Source organism: Prionailurus bengalensis, chromosome B3, assembly GCF_016509475.1.
Source record: "Prionailurus bengalensis isolate Pbe53 chromosome B3, Fcat_Pben_1.1_paternal_pri, whole genome shotgun sequence".
In the NCBI taxonomy this organism is placed as follows: Eukaryota; Metazoa; Chordata; class Mammalia; order Carnivora; family Felidae; genus Prionailurus; species Prionailurus bengalensis.
The window spans coordinates 60,607,501-60,628,282 of NC_057355.1; the positions used below are offsets into that span (position 1 = coordinate 60,607,501).

General features: G+C 35.4%; 1 protein-coding gene across 2 annotated transcripts in view; it reads left to right on the forward strand.

Annotated features, from left to right (window-relative positions):
- Positions 1 to 20,782, forward strand: part of UBR1 (ubiquitin protein ligase E3 component n-recognin 1) — a 135,462-nt gene that overhangs the window by 84,171 nt on the left and 30,509 nt on the right. For both annotated transcript variants that reach the window (XR_006293034.1, XM_043554111.1), the window contains exons 26-35: positions 1,639 to 1,738; positions 2,687 to 2,796; positions 5,566 to 5,652; positions 6,596 to 6,777; positions 10,597 to 10,802; positions 12,210 to 12,303; positions 13,535 to 13,684; positions 16,078 to 16,175; positions 18,867 to 18,960; positions 20,244 to 20,392. Coding sequence is in view for 1 of the 2 variants with exons in the window: in XM_043554111.1 (XP_043410046.1) it covers positions 1,639 to 1,738; positions 2,687 to 2,796; positions 5,566 to 5,652; positions 6,596 to 6,777; positions 10,597 to 10,802; positions 12,210 to 12,303; positions 13,535 to 13,684; positions 16,078 to 16,175; positions 18,867 to 18,960; positions 20,244 to 20,392 (1,270 nt within the window). In the remaining variant the exon portion in view is untranslated. The remainder of the gene's footprint in view (positions 1 to 1,638; positions 1,739 to 2,686; positions 2,797 to 5,565; positions 5,653 to 6,595; positions 6,778 to 10,596; positions 10,803 to 12,209; positions 12,304 to 13,534; positions 13,685 to 16,077; positions 16,176 to 18,866; positions 18,961 to 20,243; positions 20,393 to 20,782) is intronic.

The following is a 20,782-nucleotide window of genomic DNA, read 5'->3' on the forward strand; positions in this document are numbered from 1 at the left end:
ATACATGAGTAAAAAGTTTCAAACCATGGAGATATATTTGAAATCAAAAATTAAAATATCTTTGCCTACCTCCTAGTGTCCTGCCTAGAAGATAAACACTGTTACATGTTTGTCATCTTCCTGGGGTGCCTGGATGGCTCAGTCGGTTTAAGTGTCAAACTCTGGATTTCAGCTCAGCTCAAGATCTCACAGTTCAGTCTGCTTGGGATTCTCTCTCTCTCCCTTCCTCTGTCCCTCCCCTGCTCATGTGCATGCGCTCTCTCTCTCTCTCTCTCTCTCTCTCAAAATAAATAAATAAACTTTAAAAGGTTGTATCTTCTGGAAATCATTCCACATTAGCAAATATAGGCCTATGTTATTCTTTTTTATTTTTTTATTTTTTTTAATGTTTATTTATTTTTGAAGGAGAGAGAGACAGAGTGTGAGTGGGGGAGGCACAGAGAGAGAGGGAGACACAGAATCCGAAGCAGGCTCCGGGCTCCGAGCTGTCAGCACAGAGCCCGATGCGGGGCTCGAACTCACGAACCGTGAGATCATGACCTGAGCCGAAGTTGGACGCTCAACCAACTGAGCCACCCAGGTGCCCCATGAGCCTATCTTATTCTTGATAGATGCATATTCCATTGTTTGGATATCAGTAGTGCATTTAACCAGCCTCCTATTTATAGACATTCTTAGGTTGTTTTTAGGTCTTTGTATAACAATGAAATTTGTACATCCTTTTACAAATATCTTTGCATACTTGAGACTGATTTCTTTTTTTTTTTTTTTTTTTTTTTAAATTTTTTTTAACGTTTATTTATTTTTGAGACAGAGAGAGACAGAGCATGAACGGGGGAGGGTCAGAGAGAGGGAGACACAGAATCGGAAACAGGCTCCAGGCTCTGAGCTGTCAGCACAGAGCCCGACGCGGGGCTTGAACTCACGGACCGTGAGATCATGACCTGAGCCGAAGTCGGCTGCTCAACCGACTGAGCCACCCAGGCGCCCCGAGACTGATTTCTTAATACTAAGTCTGTACCTTTATATTTTGGATAGATATTGTCAAATTGTCCTTCAAAAATGTATATCAGTTTACTTTCCCATCACCAGTGTGGTGAAAAGTATCTGTTTCCCAGCACCTCAGCCAACTCTGTATTTTACTTAACTGTAAAATTTTTGCCACTTTAAAAGATGGAAAACAGGGTGGCCTTACTTCAGTTCACATTTCTTTCATTTTAGTGAGGTTGACTATTTTTCATATGTGTATTTATCATTTCTCTCTGTGAGCTGCTCGTTCATAACCTTTGCCCATTTTTATGCATAAGATTGCTTATTTTTATACCTTCATTTAAAATATATTTACTTGAGGAATCATAGTTTCCTCTTTCCTCTTCCTCTTCCACTTTTCATTGGTGCCTGGGTGGCTCAGTTGGTTAAGCATCCAACTTCGGCTCAGGTCATGATCTCATAGTCCATGAGTTTGAGCCCTGTGTTGGGCTGTGTGCTGACAGTTCAGAGCCTGGAACCTGCTGCAGATTCTGTGTCTCCCTCTCTCTCTGCCCCTCCCCTGTGCTTGCTCATGCTCTGTCTCAAAAATAAATAAACATTAAAAAATACTTTTTTAATACAGGTTTTTTTTTCATATTCCTCTTTCAGGCATTTCATATTCTGGCATTGGGTTTACTAGAAGAAAAGCAACAGCTTGAAAAAGCTCCTGAAGAAGAAGTGACATTTGACTTTTACCATAAGGCTTCAAGTATGTTTTAGTATTAATTTTCAGTATAGTTTCAGCTAATTACCAAGTGAAAGTTTAGCTCTTACAGAGTGTTAATCTGCCACTCATTAAAGCATAGACAATTCTGAAATTGTTTAAGACGTTTCCTAGCATCTTTAGTTCTTAACTAATGTTTTCAAAAATAAATGTTTTTTTAATTCTCTACTGTATCTTTTTACTGCATGATCCCCCCCCTTTCTTTGAATGGTAGATAAATATATTGATGGTTTCTTACTTGCCTTCTTTGTCTAGTATTACCAAATATTTGCTGCTTCATCAACCATAACATTCACACTACCCATCTATGGAAGTTACTAATGTTCCTGAATGTAAACTGATTGCAGACATCTGAGTGAATGATAATGTGTGTGTTTGGCACTGTTTTTTACCTGGCAGAACAGGATAGGTTTAGATTAGATTTTTAAGTTTTATTTAGATATTTATTACATTAAGATAGTTTTCATCAAAGCATATTCCAGGGACATTGATTAAGAGACCAAAAGGAGAAAAGCTTCTCCTTTTCTATTTATAAACTGAGTTTTTTCGATCCTTGAAGACATCATAAACATATTCAGTTTATGGGCATAAACAGGCCCCACGTTCATATTTTGGGGAGGCTTGGTTCTAAATAACTACTTTTATTAGGCAATGAACCAAGTGGAGGAAAGGTGAGACACAGATCATTAAAAGTAGCTTTCACTTAGCCCCAGGGGAAAATGTATTAAGAATTTTAAAGTAATTCAAGTTTTTCAAGTTTAATTTAGTACTGAGTACTTCATGTCATTGCAGATTCTTCCATTGAAAAATTAATGTATTTAAGGAAGTGATTGTGAACTTTGGCTATCAATGTGAATAACATTATAAATTATAATTTATACATAATTATGAAGATACTCATTTATGATTTGTAACTTTTGTGTTTTAAAAAAGGATTGGGAAGTTCAGCCATGAATGCTCAGAATATACAGATGCTTTTGGAAAAACTCAAAGGAATTCCCCAGTTAGAAGGCCAGAAAGACATGATAACATGGATACTCCAGGTGAACCTGATAAACTAATCATATCTTGGTTTATATATTTAAGAATCCTCTGTTTGCCTGTAATGTTAAACTGTTCTCTAACTGTAAAGTCATTTACTATTGATTTCGTGGTCACTCACATGTTTTCCTATTTTAGTGAAAGGATTTAAAAAAAAATTTTTTTTTCTTAATGTTTTTATTTATTTTTGAGACAGAGAGTGACAGAGCATGAGCAGGGAAGGGGCAGAGAGAGAGGGAGACACAGAATCGGAAGCAGGCTCCAGGCTCTGAGCCATCAGCACAGAGCCCGATGTGGGGCTCGAACTCACAGACTGTGAGATCATGACCTGAGCCGAAGTCGGACGCTCAACCGACTGAGCCACCCAGGTGCCCCTGAAAGGATTTTTTTTTAATAAATTAAAATTTGTTCATTTATATCATTATTTAGTCGGTATCTATTGATTGCCTTTTATGTGCCATGGTCATTTCTAGACACTGAACAAGATAGATAAGGTGCTTGCTGCTGTTGTGGAGCATATACTAGTTCAGGTACAGGCAATAAACAAGAAAAGGATAATTCAAAAAAAAAAAAAAGAAAGAAAAGGATAATTCAGTAGATGAATAGAGGGTAACTTCAGATGGGTAACCAGAAAGGCCTTTCTTAGGAGGTGACATTGAAACTGAATGACATGGAGCCAGTCTTAGAAAAATCTGGAAGAGTATTCCACACAGAGAGAACAGCACTGCAAAAGCTCTAAGGAGGCCAGAAAGAAGGCCAGTGTGACTGAAGCACAATGAGAGAAGGAGAAAAAGGTAGGCAACAAGGTCAGAGGGACAGCCAGGGGCCAGATCATATAGAACTTTCCAGGTGAAGGTAAAAAGGTGGATTTTATTTTTGAGAACAGTGGGAAACCACTGAAGGATTTTAAGTGACATAGTATTGTCTGTACTTTTGTAAGATCACTCTGGCTGCTGTGGGGTAAGTGGATTATAGGGTATAAGAGTAAAAGCAGGGAAACTATTAGAAAACTGTTGCAGAAATCCTCGTGAGAGATATGCATGACCAGGGCTCGGATGCAGATGGCGAGAAGCTGGACTGATTCAGGTGTAATTTGGTAGTAGAATCTGTAGAACTTGCTGATAGATATGGTGGATGAGGGAGATCAAGGAGTCAAAAATGACTCCTGCATTTGGAGCTTGAACTGTTGGGTGGATGGCAGTGCCTTTGGGGAGCAGTGAGGAAGGAAGGGGTAGGGAGAGAAGCTGGAAATAATTACTTTAATGGGAATCCTTCACATGGAAACATGAAGCCAAGGTTATGGAGCTTCACCTCACTGGACTTATTAAAAGATTCTGATGTTATCAGCTAGATACTGTTTTGATAACTAGAATATGGATTGATTAATTTCCATATTCATGTCAATTGGAGATCTTTGTACTGATTTGTACTTCAAGAAGTTGGCTTTTTTTATTCCTTAGAGTAAGTCATTAAACATGTTTGATATAATTAGATTTGTGGCTATAAGGTAATGTTATTATTAAGGTTTCTCTTGAAGCAGAATTCACAAAGAAATTTAGTATTTGTGTCAAATTTGCCAATATAATTACTTTAAAATACAAAAACAAAACAAAGTAGATAAGTTTTCAACTTTTATTAAGAAAATAATGGGGCGCCTGGGTGGCGCAGTCGGTTAAGCGTCCGACTTCAGCCAGGTCACGATCTCGCGGTCCGCGAGTTCGAGCCCCGCGTCAGGCTCTGGGCTGATGGCTCAGAGCCTGGAGCCTGTTTCCGATTCTGTGTCTCCCTCTCTCTCTGCCCCTCTCCCGTTCATGCTCTGTCTCTCTCTGTCCCAAAAATAAATAAACGTTGAAAAAAAATTAAAAAAAAAAAGAAAGAAAATAAATTGAACTGTCATTTATTTCAACATGTATGTCTTGCAGACACAGTTTTATATATTAGAGATCTATGCCTGAAAATTGATTTTCTTTTAGAATACTAAAGTTTATTGTCAAAATATACAAAAGTACAAGTGTCCACTGTTAAAATCATTAGGAATTTTCCTCAAATGTTCAATATAAAGTTGTGTTGTAAGTTCCTAGTGGGAGGTATTTACACATGAGACTGAGACTCCTTCAAATACAAACATTTTGTGGACGGATGTACCATCCTATTGCTGAAACATTGTTTTTTGTTAAAAACAATGAGACTGATGTATGCAAGCTATTATGGAAACATCTTCACAGATAAATGATTAAGTGAAAATGGAAGATAGGAAACAATATATATGGTAGGATTGCTTTTGATGAGAATATGTGTAAATATAAAGAAATAATGTATTCTGATAATTTTTTCATGCAAACAAATACTAATAATCTTTAGTTGATTTTGGGGAGAGGGACTTGATCAGGGAGAGGGTTTCATTTTCCATTTTGTATTCTTTATATGCCTTTGCATTAAAATAAGTAATTTATAATCTAAAAAAAATTTTTTTCCCTAGCAAAAGCAGAGAAATGCTAATACCTACAGATGGAATTAGCTAATTTTGTTGCCTGCAGCCTCCTGCTTAGCTGTATTGCTAATCAACTAGGGCAGGTGTTTGTCACAGTCAGGAGTCATTTTTTATATACTTAAAACTACTTATATAACTATTTATACGCGTGACTGTGTGTGTGTGTAAAGTTTAAGTCAGACATTTGATGACGTGATGACAAAATCAAATTAGTGAATTTTTCTGTTTCTTATCAGTCTAACCAAATCTTTTTTTTTAACATTTCATCTGTTTTTCATAGATGTTTGACACAGTGAAGCGATTAAGAGAAAAATCTTGTTTAATTGTAGCAACTACATCAGGATCAGAATCTATTAAGAATGATGAGGTAATAACATTATATTAATGGTGATGTTCTTGGTCTTTGAACTTTACTGGTTTAAGGTAGCTGCTGCTTTTTTATTAGAAGGAAGCTGTTTGTTGTAAAGTTTGTGAGATGTACCATCTTCTTTTGTTTATTGTGTTTCTGTACCACAGGGATTAGTGCTGCTTGACACATAGTTGTCCAGTATAATATATGTATTTTAAAAAATCAAAAGAAATTGATGTACGTGGAGCTCTGTCGGAAATACCATATTTTATTAATTTTTAAAATATTTTAATATCTGAAATTGGGATATATCCTATAATCAATGACTTCTTATAATTTAGTCAGCATTCTTAGTGGAACATAAGAAAATGGTACATCTTAGATTCAATGAAATGTAGTAATATTCAGGTTATGATGATTCTAATCTTAAAATTATTAGAATACTATTTATTACTTATGATTTTTTTATTATAGTTTTTAACTATTCCTCCTAAAAGAATAACACTGGACTTAGTTAGAATAAACAATAAAAAGACACCATACATGTCAGTAATATTGTTAAAGTTCTCAGTTTTAGCAATGCATCTAGTAGTAACTGTTAGATAGTGTCAGGTTGGTCAAAATTGATTAAATGTCAGTGATTAAACAATTAACATATGACTTAAAAATTTTGTTTCATTTAATTTTCTTAATCTACCTGCATTGAGTATAAAAGACCATTTATTAGATATTTAAAGTACTTGGGGCTTTTAGATTAAATTATTGAAATAACCAAAAGAGCAATTAGTTGTATGATAGGATGGAGCCTATATGCTAGTTCTGAGACATCAGATTGAATCTAGGCTTAAGGGGAAATCAAGTTTTATCAGACTCTTACTCTAGGAGGTTTTGCTTGACTGAATAGTATATGTCAATTTTAACAATGGATCCTACCTAATTTTTGTGGTTTTTTAATACCCAGATTACTCATGATAAGGAAAAAGCAGAACGGAAAAGAAAAGCTGAAGCTGCTAGACTGCACCGCCAGAAGATCATGGCTCAGATGTCTGCCTTACAGAAAAACTTTATTGAAACTCACAAACTGATGTATGACAGCACCTCAGAAATGTCTGGGAAAGAAGACTCCATTATGGAGGAAGAGAGGTAAAACCTAGCAAAACTAAAAATTAGCAACTCAGTTTTTTTGAGGGAAAATGACATATTCACTTTAAATAAAATCTTTCCAAAATATATTTTGTAGTAAGAGAAATTATACTGTGTTTAAATTAGCAAAAGCACAGTGAGAACTCTAAGGTATTATTGAATGTAAGTTTATGTTGATGAACAGTTCAAGTGCGCAATAGTTTGTTAAAAGCCTTTATGTACAAAAAGGAAAATGGAAATGGTAAAAATCGAAATCAGCTTCTGTTATCTTGTATAAATGGGGGCCCCTTTAGGTACACATTTATATATCAATTCATATATTCCACCGTTTTTATAATTTCTGGTAAAAATGAGTGTAGTTACTACGGGTTGAAAAAAGATCTTTCACCTGAAAAAGGTAGTTTATATTTGTTTTTCTTTTTTTCTTGAAGAGAAAGAAGACAGTGCCTGTAATTGTAGTCATGGACAGCACATTACAATGGGAATTAATAAATCTGATTTTCTGAGTCCTACTGTGGTGTGCTCTTGGGGAAATCAGTTAACCTTCTGAGAGCCACACTTTGTGAGCTCTTATATGGTTACAGTGTGAAAAGGAGGGAAAATAAGGATACTTTTAAAAGCACTCCAATTTAAAATGTAAATACCTCCTATGCTTTTTTTTAAAATATAATTTATCATCAAGTTGGCTAACATACGGTGTATACAGTGTGCTCTTGGTTTTGGGGGTAGATGCCCATGATTCATCACTCATGCACAACACCCAGTGTTCATCCCAACAAGTGCCCTCCTCAATGCCCATCACCCATTTTCCCCTCTCTCCCATCCTATGCTTATTTTTAAAAACAAGCTTTCACTGCTCTTTAAATAATGTGTGTTTTGGATAGTTTTAAAAAATTGTGCTTTTGCAATAACATTAGAAACAGACATAATTTATCTGTCATCTTGAAGCAGGGTATGTTAACAAGGACCACAAAGAATAAAGACTATATATTTTAAAGATAAAAAAAATATATACATATATATACACATATATATACATATATATATGAAGGTAAGCTATCCTTAGCTGACAATAGTAATAGTACTAGAAATTAATATAAAACTTTATAAACAATTCACAGAAGTTCCAACCCTGGAGATACTTTATATTAGCAACATGCTCTTTATGAAAAAGAGACTACTGTATGTTTAGCCAAACAAGAGGATAGAAGCAAAAATGTGCTCAGAGTTAATTAATGGCCTCAATGCTTTTTATTTATTTTTATTGACTGATTGCACACATAAATTATTGTGTTCTAGTTGAAAACAATTCAAATAACACAGTTAGTTCCCTTAGACCATCCTCTGCATTCCTGATCTTTCTGCACAGATAACCATTGTTAATAAATAACTATTGTTCTAGGCCTCTTCTATGCATTTATTAACATATATGCATAAATGAGTATTGGTTTGTGTTTTTTAATAGTTTATTTTACCATACCTTTGGTTCTGCAGCTTGGTTTTTTACTCAGTGTTTTATAAATCTCTTAATGTCATTCCATATAGGTCTATTAGATTCTACATGATTCTTTATGTGTGAATATACACTATTTTGTTTGTTAGATTTTGGGCATTTAAGTTGATTTTCCCTTATTTTCTAATTTCCCTTAATATAAACTATGTGTCAGAATATTTTTGTATATTTGCTCCCTTGTACAATTGTATAAGTACTTCTCAAGAGTAGAATCTAATATGTGAAAGTACTGGGTCATCATTATTTTAAATTTTAATAGATGCTATCACAATAAAACCCCAATGTAGTTTTACCAATTCCTACTCCCAACAATGTTTGAGAGTTCCTATTTTCTTCATTTTCATCAATGCTTATTATTATCATCAGTACTTGAAAATATTTGATAGTCAACATTATAAATCTCTGCCAGGCTGAATTTCCCTATTACTAGTTAGTACTAGGTTGAGCATCTTTTCATATGATTGTTCACTAAATTCTTTAAAATGTTTGAGAGAGAGAGAGACAGAGAGAGAGAGAGAGAATGAACTAGTGAGGGAGGGGCAGAGAGAAAGGGGAACATAGGATCCAAAGTGAGCTCCACACTTACCCCAGAGAGCCCAATATAGGGCTCGAACTCACAAACGGTAAGATCCTGACCTGAGCTGAAGTCGAAGGCTTAACTGACTGAGTCACCCAGATGCCCCCGAAAACATTTTAATTACACAGTTATACTGACACATTTTCCTTTTAAAAATCAAATGTCAGAGATAAAGCTACTTCTGTTTGAGCACTGGCCTAAATCTGGGGCTCCTTTCTGCCCTTCCTCAGAAGATATTCTGGTTATAAATTTTATGTATCTCCTGTCAGAATTTCTACTATGCTATTACCTGTAAATATATGTAACTATAGAAATTACATAGTATCATTCAGTCTTTTGTTTTATTTGCATCAATGGTATTATGTGTCCTTCTGCAACTTGTCGTATTCACTTGGAAATCTATGCTCTATGTTCTTATGTACCAAATGAGCTCAGTGTTTCTCAGTCTTGGTATTTGGGCAGCAGTTCTTTTTTGTGCTCCATGAATTGCAGGACAGTCCACGTCTCTGGCTCCTCATTCACTAAATTCCAGTAGCGTCCTGTAGTCCTTATGGTACCAAACGGTAAACCTTACCTATTGCTGAATCCCTCCTATGAGGTGGTACCCCATCTAGCATTCAAACTGCACCTTTTAATATTGCTTAGTATTCTGTATGGTGTAATTTCACTTACATTGATGATGAACATTTAAGTTATTTCCAGTTTGTTGAATGATCTGTGGCAATTCAGGGACCTTCTTGCACAGGTAAAGAGGCAGTATTGCAAAGCAGTTCAGAGCATGGCCTGTGAAGTCAGATCACGTGGGTTAGATCCAGGCTCTGCTACTATGTAGTGATGAGTCATTAGGTAAGTCTCTTACTGTCTCTAGGCCTCAGTGTCTTCATCTTAACAATGGAGGGTAATCTTAGTACCTACCTCATAAGATTTGTTGGAAAGATTAAATGAATTAATGTAAAGTATTTGAAACAGTGCCTCACATCACAATCAGTGCTTTACAAATATTTGCTATTATTATATTATTAGTATACACATTGAGTACATGTAAGGATTGCTAAATCATTAAGATGTAAGTTTGTATTTTAAAGTCTATCAAAATAGAATAGAACTTAAATGCCTAAGAAGAGGGAAAGGATAAAACTCTTACAGGCACGTATAGAAAGAGTATTGTGTAGCCATTTATAAACAATGTTTCTGAATAAACTTTAATGACACAAGAAAACAAATAAGATATAAGTGAATAAAGCAGGTGCAAATCTGTATATGTGATCTTAATTATGTAAAAAGAATGGTATAAACAAAGTGGACTGGACGGGAATATACAAATGGTTATCTCTAGTTTGTGAGTGTATAATGCTTTTTATTTTCTTCTTTATACTTCTATAGATTTTCCAAATTTTCTTAAGCATGTATTACTTTTCTAATCAGAAAAAAAACCAGATAACCCTGCTTCCTGGTATGAAAATTAAGTATAATTCTAATACACACTCTACTTTGTGATCTGCTTTTTTTGCACTCAGCAACACAAAATGTATTTTTGAATAAGCAAATTAACTGATATGAGCCAGAAAAAATCAAGGGGGAAGATTTTAAGCTAATATTGCTGAATATCATTTTTATTTTACTATTTTTGTTCTTAAAGTTCTTGCACTACAGTTACTTAAAATCTACCAAAATATAAAGACAAGTGACCAAAACATGTGTCCTCATTTCTGGTCGTTTCTCTTGGTAGTGCCCCAGCAGTCAGTGACTACTCTAGAATTGCTTTGGGTCCTAAACGGGGTCCGACTGTTACTGAAAAGGAGGTGCTGACATGCATCCTCTGCCAAGAAGAACAAGAGGTGAAAATAGAAAATAATGCCATGGTATTATCGGCCTGTGTCCAGAAATCCACCGCCTTAACCCAGCACAGGGGAAAACCCATAGAACTCTCAGGGGGTATGTATTGTTTAATAAATATCCTTTTGAGCATTTCTTTTCATACTTATATAATGAGAAAAAAATATTGGAAGAAGTTTGGGAGTGAGACTATATTTAGCCTTATTTAGTCAGATCATATTTTACCCATATGTAAAATGGTCTCTAGACATTTACATACTATGTTGGCTCCTTTGTCTTATTTTTTAATTTTAATTTTTGTTACACTTGGCCACATTGCTCAGTCTCTGTCTCTATCTGCCTATCTACCCCCATTTTTCTATGCTGAACCTTTTGAAAGTAGGATGCAGGCATATATATTTCATCCCTAAATATTTACACATGCGTGTTCTAAAACTAAGGATAGTCTATTATATGTCTATCATACCCTTATAACATTCAAGAAAATGAATAATAATTCAGGAATATTACCTAATATAGAATCCATATTTGGATTTTCCCAAACTGTCCTCAACTAGATGTTTTTAGCTAGACTTTTTTTTTTCTCATTTAGGGTCTAGACATATTTCGTGCCTTGCTTTTATTATGTCCTTTTAAATCTATATTAATCTAGAATAGTCACTTGGTTTTTTTCCATGGTAATAACTTCTTAGAAGAATGTAGACCAGTTGTTTTGTACATGTCTTACATTGTGGATCTGTCTATTGCCTCAGAATTAGGTTCATGTTAAGTATTTTCTTGGCAGGAATACTAATTAAATAATGTATTTTTTTTTTTATGTCACATAAGAGTTACTGCTTTATAAAATACCCTTGGGATAATAATAATGATAATGATGAAAAAGGCTAACATTAACTGAATACTTACTGTATGCCAGGCACTGATTAAGTGCTTTATGTGTATTTACTCTCTTAATCCGCACAGCAACCCAATGAGTTTGGTACCTATATTGGCTCCATTTACAGATGAAGGAACTGAGGCACGGAGAAGTTAAATAACTTACCCAAGGCCACAAGTTATATGTAATGAAACCAGATTTTTAACCACTATGTCTTTGCTTTTATCCATATTATAATGCCCTAAGTATACCTTAGAAAGTAATTCAAATTACTCTTAAAATTAGAAGAGCAAATTGTGCTTGAATCATAGAAAAATCACTTCAACAACCAAGATAAGGCAACTTAAACCTAATGTTCAGAATAAAAAATACACATCAAAAATAGAAGTTGTCATTAATTCACACTAATTTTAAATCCTACCTGGAAGTCTAGCTTTATATTTTTCTTCTTTTGCTTACTACTAAGAATATATATCCTGTTACCATGATACTGTGACACTTTACTTAGACATTCCTAAGAAGGTTCATGATTAGAATTTTAGACCTTGATAATCTCTTTTTTTTTCCCCCATTTTAAAACCATGGGGGGAGATGAATACATGCCTCCTATTTTTGTCTTCCTGTACCAGAAACCCTGGACCCGCTCTTCATGGATCCAGACTTGGCATATGGAACTTACACAGGAAGCTGTGGTCATGTGATGCATGCGGTGTGCTGGCAGAAGTAAGTTGTCCTTCTGACATGTTCTTGAAAGAAACTAGGAATACTGAAGTTCATTAAAGGCCACAAAAAGGCATGTTTTCTCATGTCTTCTTACCTTCCTTATCTGAATAATTGAAGCAGTTTTAATTACTAATTTTGTTTGCATGATATTCATTATCTTATCACCTTCAGAAATGGATGTAATAGGGGCGCCTGGGTGGCTTAGTCGGTTAAGCGGCCGACTTCAGCTCAGGTCATAATCTCAACATTTGTGAGTTCGAGCCCCGTGTCAGGCTCTGTGCTGACAGCTCAGAGCCTGGAGCCTGCTTCGGATTCTGTGTTTCCTCCTCTCTCTCTGCCCCTCCCATGTTCATGCTCTGTCTCTCTGTCTCTTAATAATAAATAAACGTTAAAAAAAAAAAAAAAAAAAAGAAATGGATGTAATAAACTATCAACTTAAAATTTTCACTACTCCTTTGTACTTCCTTTCCATGAGCTAGTTGGTTGCTCTTGATCAGTATTTGTGTAAAAGAAAGCTATAATCTTTCTTAAAAAATCTCATTTCCCATGGGGTGCCTGGGTGGCTCAGTCAGTTAAGTGTCCGACTTAGCTCAGGTCATGATCTCACGGTTCGTGGGTTCAAGCCCTGCATCAGGCCCTGTGCTGACAGCTCAGAGCCTGGAGCCTGCTTCAGATTCTGTGTCTCCCTCTCTCTCCCTCTCCCCCACTCATGCTCTGTCTCTCTCAGGAATAAATAAACATTAAAAAAAAAAAATCTCATTTCCCTGATAATGTAGAGTGAAAAGTACCTTTGAGATAGAATAAGACAGGAAATTCTAGTTCCACCTTTGGAAGAGAAAAATTCAGAAATATAATTCCTGGGAAATCTTTTGTATAGGATTCATTCTTTTGGCATTGGGTTAGAGTGCATAATCTTCCTGAATAGCCTTTACAACATCAGCTGGCCATTGGAAACTGAAGGAAGTAGTGTCTGCAGTTTATCTCCATGCTGCTGAGTTAGGAGCCAAGTTATGATTCAGTAAAATTATTTTAAGTTTGTTTCTGCCCTGATGTGTCTTGTTTGCCCCCAAAAGAATGGGCATCCTATTTCTTGTATAATTGCAACTTTGGTATTTGGGCATGTAGATTCTAAAGACATTTATTAAAGCAAAAATTCCAGACTTCTGTCACTTGGATTAGAGTGAAGATACATGTATCATTCTGAAGGGACCCATGTCTTAAAATTTTGCAGGTATTTTGAAGCTGTACAACTGAGCTCTCAGCAGCGCATTCATGTTGACCTTTTCGACTTAGAGAGTGGAGAATATCTTTGCCCACTTTGCAAGTCTCTGTGCAATACTGTGATCCCCATTATTCCTTTGCAACCTCAAAGGATAAACAGGTATGTTCTAATTCATGTTTGGGTTGAATTTTTAAAAGCTATATTTAATCCTTTCATTTGTGCCTGTTTTGATTAGATCGCTAGTTTTCTTTTGTTGTTTGAAGTAATTAATACTTTTTCTTTCCATAAGTTGTATTCTGTCTTTAAAATATGATGAAAAGCTCCAATTTTTGGTTTCTAAAATAACTGGAATGTTCATTAACTCAAATCTGTATGATGTGTGTGTATCTTCTAACAGCCATGAAAACAGTAGAACATGAATCTCTACCTTAGCATTCACAAAAAGGGAAAAGATGCTGAGAAGATTTATCCTTTCAAATAGTACTTTTTACACCATTAGAGTTAATGTTTGAAATTTGGTTTCTCTAAATGTCTTTGTATTATTATTTCTAATTCTGTTTTTTTTTCCTGAAGAGCCATTCGCCATAGTTGTAAAGATGTGGACAAAATGTTAACAATAAAAGTAAAGAAAAACAGTAGATTAATCATATATCTTTGAATAATTTCTAAATTTTTAGACCAAGTTTTTAAACTTTTCTATTCTGACCATCTGTGAATGGAACTCAGTAGCAAATTTACTCATTTTTTATGATAGCTATAGCATATAATTGTATATTTCTGTGTTGTCACTGTTGTACCTAATAACCGTATTCTTCATTGTTGTTCATTTTCTTAAAACTCAGTGAATTTGTAATGATTGACCTAAGTTTTGCTATAGAAAATAATTTCGTTGATAAAAACACTTAACATGTTTCCACAACAAAAGTGTTCAAAGGTGATAGGCTTGGCAATCAGGGTCAATAAGTTAGTTGCTCTATCTCTACTATTCCTTATCATTAGAAAACCTGATCTGGGGGTACCTGGCTGGCTCAGTAGGTTGAGCATCCAACTTTTGATTTTGGCTCAGGTCATGATCTCACAGTTCGTGGGATCGAACCCCACATCTGGGTAGACACTGGCAGCACAGAGCCTGCTTAGGATTCTCTCTCCCTTTCTCTCTGCCCCTCCCCCCACTCATGCTCTGTCTCACTCTGTCTCTCAAGAATAAAATAATAAAAAATTTTAAAAAAGAACGAACACCCTTGAAATAGGAATACCATCAGCATGTTTGAGGCACAGCAGAAAGGCAGCATGCTTGGAATGGAGCAAAGAACAAGATCATAAAAGGGCTTATAAGATTGGAAATTAGAATTTTATTTTTAGTATTAAAAACACGAAATATTTTATGCGTGATGGGAAACCATTGGAGTACTTTGAACAGGGGAGTGATATGATCAGATCTACATTTTAGAAGATCCCCCTGGCTGTTCTGCATTGAATATAGATGATAATGAAGCACTGTTGTGGAAACAGGAAGAACAGTTAATGTATTGAAATAGTTCCAGTGAGGGATAAAGTAATTTGGATTAGGGTAGTAACAATGGAAGTAGAAAAAAGTGCTCAGCTTGGGATATATTTAGAAGGTAAAACCAGCAAGACTAGCTGCTGGCTTCGAATGTGGATTGTGAGAGAATCTGAGAAATCAGTGATGATACCCGGTTTTTTATTTGAGTGACTAGAATGGTGATTCCATTTATTGATATTTGTTACTTCTAGGTGATGGGCCTATGAATGGTATCTTACTCCTTGTACTTTTAAAATTCCCCTCCTACCCAAAACTACATTTTTACTTTACTTATTTATTTTATTGAAATATAGTTGACAATGTTACCATAGTTTCAGGTGTCCAGTATAGTGATTCAGTAACTCTGTACTGTGCTGTGCTCACCACAGGTGTAGCTCCCATCAGTCACATACAACATTATTACAGTACCATTGTCTATATTCCCTATGCTGTACCTCCATGCCCATAACTTATTCATTCCATAACTAAAAACCTGTATCTCCCTCTCTCCTTCACCCCCTTTTGCCCATTCCCACACCCCACCCCCCTTTCTGGCAACCATCAATTTGTTCTTTGTATTTATGGGTCTCTTTCTGCGTTATGTGTTCATTTATTTGGTTTTTTAGATTCCATATACAAGTGAAATCACATGGTATTTGTCTTTCTCTGACTTCTTCACTTAGCATAATACCCTCTAGTCCCATCTATATTGTCACAAATGGCAAGATCTCATCCTTTTTTATGGCTGAGTACTATCCCATTGTGTGGGATACTACATCTTTATCCATTCATCTATCAGTGGGCACTTAGGTTGCTTCCATATTACGGCTGTTGCAAATGATGCTGAAACTACATTTTTAGACGTATGTGCTTCTATAACCTACGTAGTTAATCTGAAGGAGTTTGATGTTTTCATACAGCCAGTTATCCATAGAAAGACTCTACAAGTTCAGCTTTTCAGTTTGACTTTGTGCCAATGGCTTAATAATTTTTAAATACCATTTTTCAGTGAGAATGCAGAGGCTCTTGCTCAACTTTTGACGCTGGCACAATGGATACAGACTGTTCTGGCCAGAATATCAGGTTATAATATGAAACACGCTAAAGGTTTGCTCAAAATTATTTTATATTTTGCTGTTTGAGATTTAAGTGTCAGAGTCTTTAATATTTTTCTGAAGTACTTACTGCTCTAAAATATGGTTTGCAGATATAGATTTGTCGACTATCAGGAACTAAAGGTTTCAAAGCCAAAATTAAGTTTGACTTAAATCACTTAAATAGTTTTCATACTGGCAAGCAATATAGACAGTGATTAATCTGGAGTCACACTGCTTGGAGTTAAATCTTAGATCCATTGCTTACTGTCTCTGTGATCTTGGACAAGTTTTTTAACCTGTTTGTGCCTCAACTTTCTTATTTGCAGGGTGAGAATAATAATAGCACCTATCTCACTGACTTAAGAATTGAGGTATCCTGTGTAAAGTAGAACAATGCATGGTACATAGTAAATACTGTATGAGCATTAGCCATTACTATTACTAATTTTGTTAATATGTTGTCATTAATCTTAATAATAAAAAAACAACATTTTTAAACTTACCTCATTTATATATTCTTTACAATTGAGGGATAAGACTACAAAGTCTAAAGACTCTGAGAAGTAAACAATGGTAGGCAAATGAAGGAGGGAAGTCAAAATTTGAAGAATGGTAGAGGCAATGAGTTTCCTGGGTTTTTTTCCTCCTTTATTACCCAGCTTTGAACTCAGCATAGCCTGAGTCACAGAGCTTTGCAATGGACATGAATAGCAAAAAGTTCAAGAGAGATGCCCTCTTTCTGGCCAGAGGACCAGGAAAAAAAGTCCCTCAGAACTGGAAAGTGTAAAGGGAATTCCTGTTTTGTTTTGTTTTGTTTTTTCCTCTTCTGACCCTCTCCTGATGCCAGCCCCAGTCAGGGAGCTGGAGCTGCAATGCCGTGGTGGCCACATAGATATGTAAAATCCCAAGAGAAAACCAGTCTCTCTGGCTGGAGGAACTGGGAAAAAAAGGGACCTCTGTGTTCCATAGAATGCAGGGTGAATCCTCATTATTTTTTTTCTGTCTTTACCTCACAGTTTTATCCCAAGGGTAGCCCCAGTCACCTGAATCTACTTGACAACAGAAGGGACTAAAACTGAGAGAAACATGTCATTATGGCCAGAGGAACTGGGGAAAAGGGTCCCTTGGAGCTAGAGAATATGGGGGAAATCCCAGAAAGAAGAGAGCTATGGAAGGGGAATCTCCTATTTTTGAGAACAGCACAGATCCTAGGCTTGCCTCCAAGCTGCACATGTGCAGAACAGGCCCAGAGAAACAGCAACAGGTTTGAGAATGAAACTGCATTAAAACCATCACTTAAGTCCCAGACTAACACCTGAGTAGTACATGGATAGGCAGACCCAAACAGTGTAGCAAAGGCTCGGAGACTAACATTGGAACCACCATACACAGACAGCGGGACAGAAATTGTTGAAATTAATTGTGTTGATTGCCTACTGAAACCAAAAGAAAGGTACATTTTTCCACAGAATTTTAAGAAGAACCAAAACCTCACAATGTAATATTCAAAATATCTAAGGTACAATCCAGAATTACTCAACATACAGAGAACCAGGAGAATCTGACCAATCTCAAGGAAAAAAAAAAAATAATAATAAGATGCCAATCTTGAGATGTTTTAACATTGAACTTTTTAGACAAAAAATTTAAAGCACCAATAATTAAACATAAGGTAAAGGTGAACACTTTTGAAATGAATGGAAAAAATACAAGTTCTCAGCAGAAAAAAAGTAGAAACTATTAAAAATAAAGAACCAAATGGAGATGATAGAATTGAAAAAATACTATATGAAATAAAAATTAACTGGATGGGCTCAATAGTGGAATGGAGATGGGAAGGATAAGAGTTAGTGGACTTGAAATCTGATCAGTAGAAATTACCCAGTCTGAAGAATAGACAGAAAGTGCTGAAGAAAAAAGAAAAATAGCTTTAGAGACACATGGACCCAATTTTTTAATCCAATATTTATGTCATACAAGTCCTGAAAAGAAAAAAAGATGGTACAAAAAATAGTTGAAGAACTGATGACTGAAAACCTCCAAAATTTGGTGAAACACATAAATTTACAGATTTAAGAAGTTCAGTGAAACTCAAAGATAAACTAAAAGAAAATCACACCCATATAGATAATACCTAAACTGCTGAAAACCAAAGATGAAGGAAAAAAGTCTCAAGAGCAAGCAGGAAAAGACAACTCATTTCACATAGGGGAACAACAATTCTAATTTGATAAGGAAATGGAAAATGGAGCCAAAAAGAGGTTGGTATTCACTCAAGGTCTTAGTAATAGGAGCAGAGTTAGGATACCAACCCAGGCAGCTTGGCTGCAGATCCTTGGCTCTTACTCATTATTGTAAGCTGCCTTACTAATAGAATACTATGCATCCATTAAAAATGTAAATATAGAGGGACAGTTACTGATGTGGAAAGACATTTATGGTCTGTTGGTGACAAACAAGATACAGAGTACTACTATAGATTTTGTCTTTTTAAAAAGAATCTGTATTTGCAACATTTATATGGAGAACAGAAGAATATCACCCAAATGTTATTTGAGTAGAGAAATTTTGAGCAATAGTTTATTGTCTATTAACATTTTCTAAGTTTTCTAAAATGGTCATATATAATTTTAAACAGCTAGAAAAGTGTGTGTCACACTAAACCCTTGTGATTTTTCATTCTTTCCTTTTCATTTATAAGGAGAAAACCCACCAATTCCAGTCTTAGTTGATCAAGGAATGGGTGATTCCACTTTTGAGTTCCATTCTATCCTGAGTTTTGGAATTCAGCCTTCGTAAGTATCCAAGTAGTTAAGAGTAGTTTGTAAATGGCTGTGAAAATAAGAGTGAAGAACAATCCTTCCTTCCTTCTTGCCTTATTTGCAAAATTGTTTCTTTATCCCATTTTTCTCGTTTCTCCCTGGAGTTTTATTTGTATAATAAAATTAAGTGGTTTGAGGTATTAGAGTAATATGTATTAGAGTGAATCCTGCCTGTAATTAACCATTTTTGACCAACAAAAATGCCATTTCTATATAGTCCAACCTACAATAAGAGCACAATTTAAGAGATTTCAATTAAAGTCATATCTAACTCTGATTTCTGTAAAGTCTCAGGTCAACCCCCACCCCCATTCATTTTCTTGTTTGTAAAATTGAAACAGTAGCTTCTTATCTTACATCATAAGGTTATTGGAAAAATACTTATGTGAAAACACTTTGAAAAATATAATGTATCCAAATCAGGTATTATTATTATTATCATTATTATTTAATAAATATTTTCTGATGTATACTTTTTTAGTTGTGATTCTTGTTTTTATTTTGAATCCTGTTGCTGTTGAAAATACTTGTTACAGCGGCGCTAGGATGGCTCAGTTGGTTAATGTCCGGCTCTTGATTTCATCTCAGGTCATGATCTCATGGTTCATGAGATCTTGCTAACAGTGCAGAGCCCGCTTGGGATTCTCTCTCTCCCTTTCTGTCTGCCCCTCCCCCACTCGCACTCACGCGCTCTCACATGCTCACATGCTCATGTGCGCTCTCCCTCTCTCTCTCTCTCCCTCTCTCTCAAAATAAATAAACTTAAAAAAACAAAATACTTGTTACAAAAGGAAGTTCAGGAAATCAGAACTTATCACTCCCAAGTACATGGTGTATTCATTCTCTCTCTGTCTCACACACACCCTGTTAACACTGAAGTTCCTTTTAGTCCCTTTCCACACATTAAAACTTGTTAGGTCAGATCTGTTTGCTTTGAATTTTATTCCTTCTCTCCATTCTGTCCTTAATTTGGACCTGGATTCTTTCTGTGATCCTTTACTACATCTTTTATATGAAGTAAAGTTATATGAGCCATTATCATTTTGTAAGAGATATTTTTCTACCTACAAGAGCTACAGTCCCATTTTTTCTTCAGAGGCTCTAATCTCCAATTTGACAAAGAGCATTTTACTTTGTCAAAAGAGTTAAATTGTTGTTTCAGTACCTAAATTGTTAAATTTTTGTTTCTGTACCTTACTCTGTAGGTAACCCCTTTTATTAAATCACTATATAAAATTTTCTTGTTTTACTTTTAGGATAAAATATTCTAATAGCATCAAGGAAATGGTCATTCTCTTTGCTACAACAATTTACAGAATTGGACTAAAAGTACCTCCTGATGAAACGGATCCTCGAGTCCCCATGATGACCTGGAGCACATGTGCTTTCACTGTCCAGGCAATTGGTAATGCCTATGAGAGACTACTTCGGAGGGTTCATAGAAAAAGAATTAGCATTGATTGACCAAAAATGTTTCCTTTTCCCTGATGTCTTAAAATAGTTTGAATTGTTTGAGGACTATTGGTATCTCAGTAGATTAGTGTAGCCTGATGCCATTTAGTCTGAGAATTTTTGTATTGATCCCTTTTTAACTACAGTATTGGTCATATGCAACATAAGCTCAAAATATTTGAAAGGTATAGCATGAAGCAAGCTATATTCAAAAGCTGGCAGATTTATAACACTAGGAAAATCAAGGGAAAAAAAGGCAAAGGAGCAAGAATCAAGCCAGAAATGTTCAGTAATTTTTGTTTCTTTTACACCTTGAGAGAAAAAAGAAAGGGAAACCAAAGTC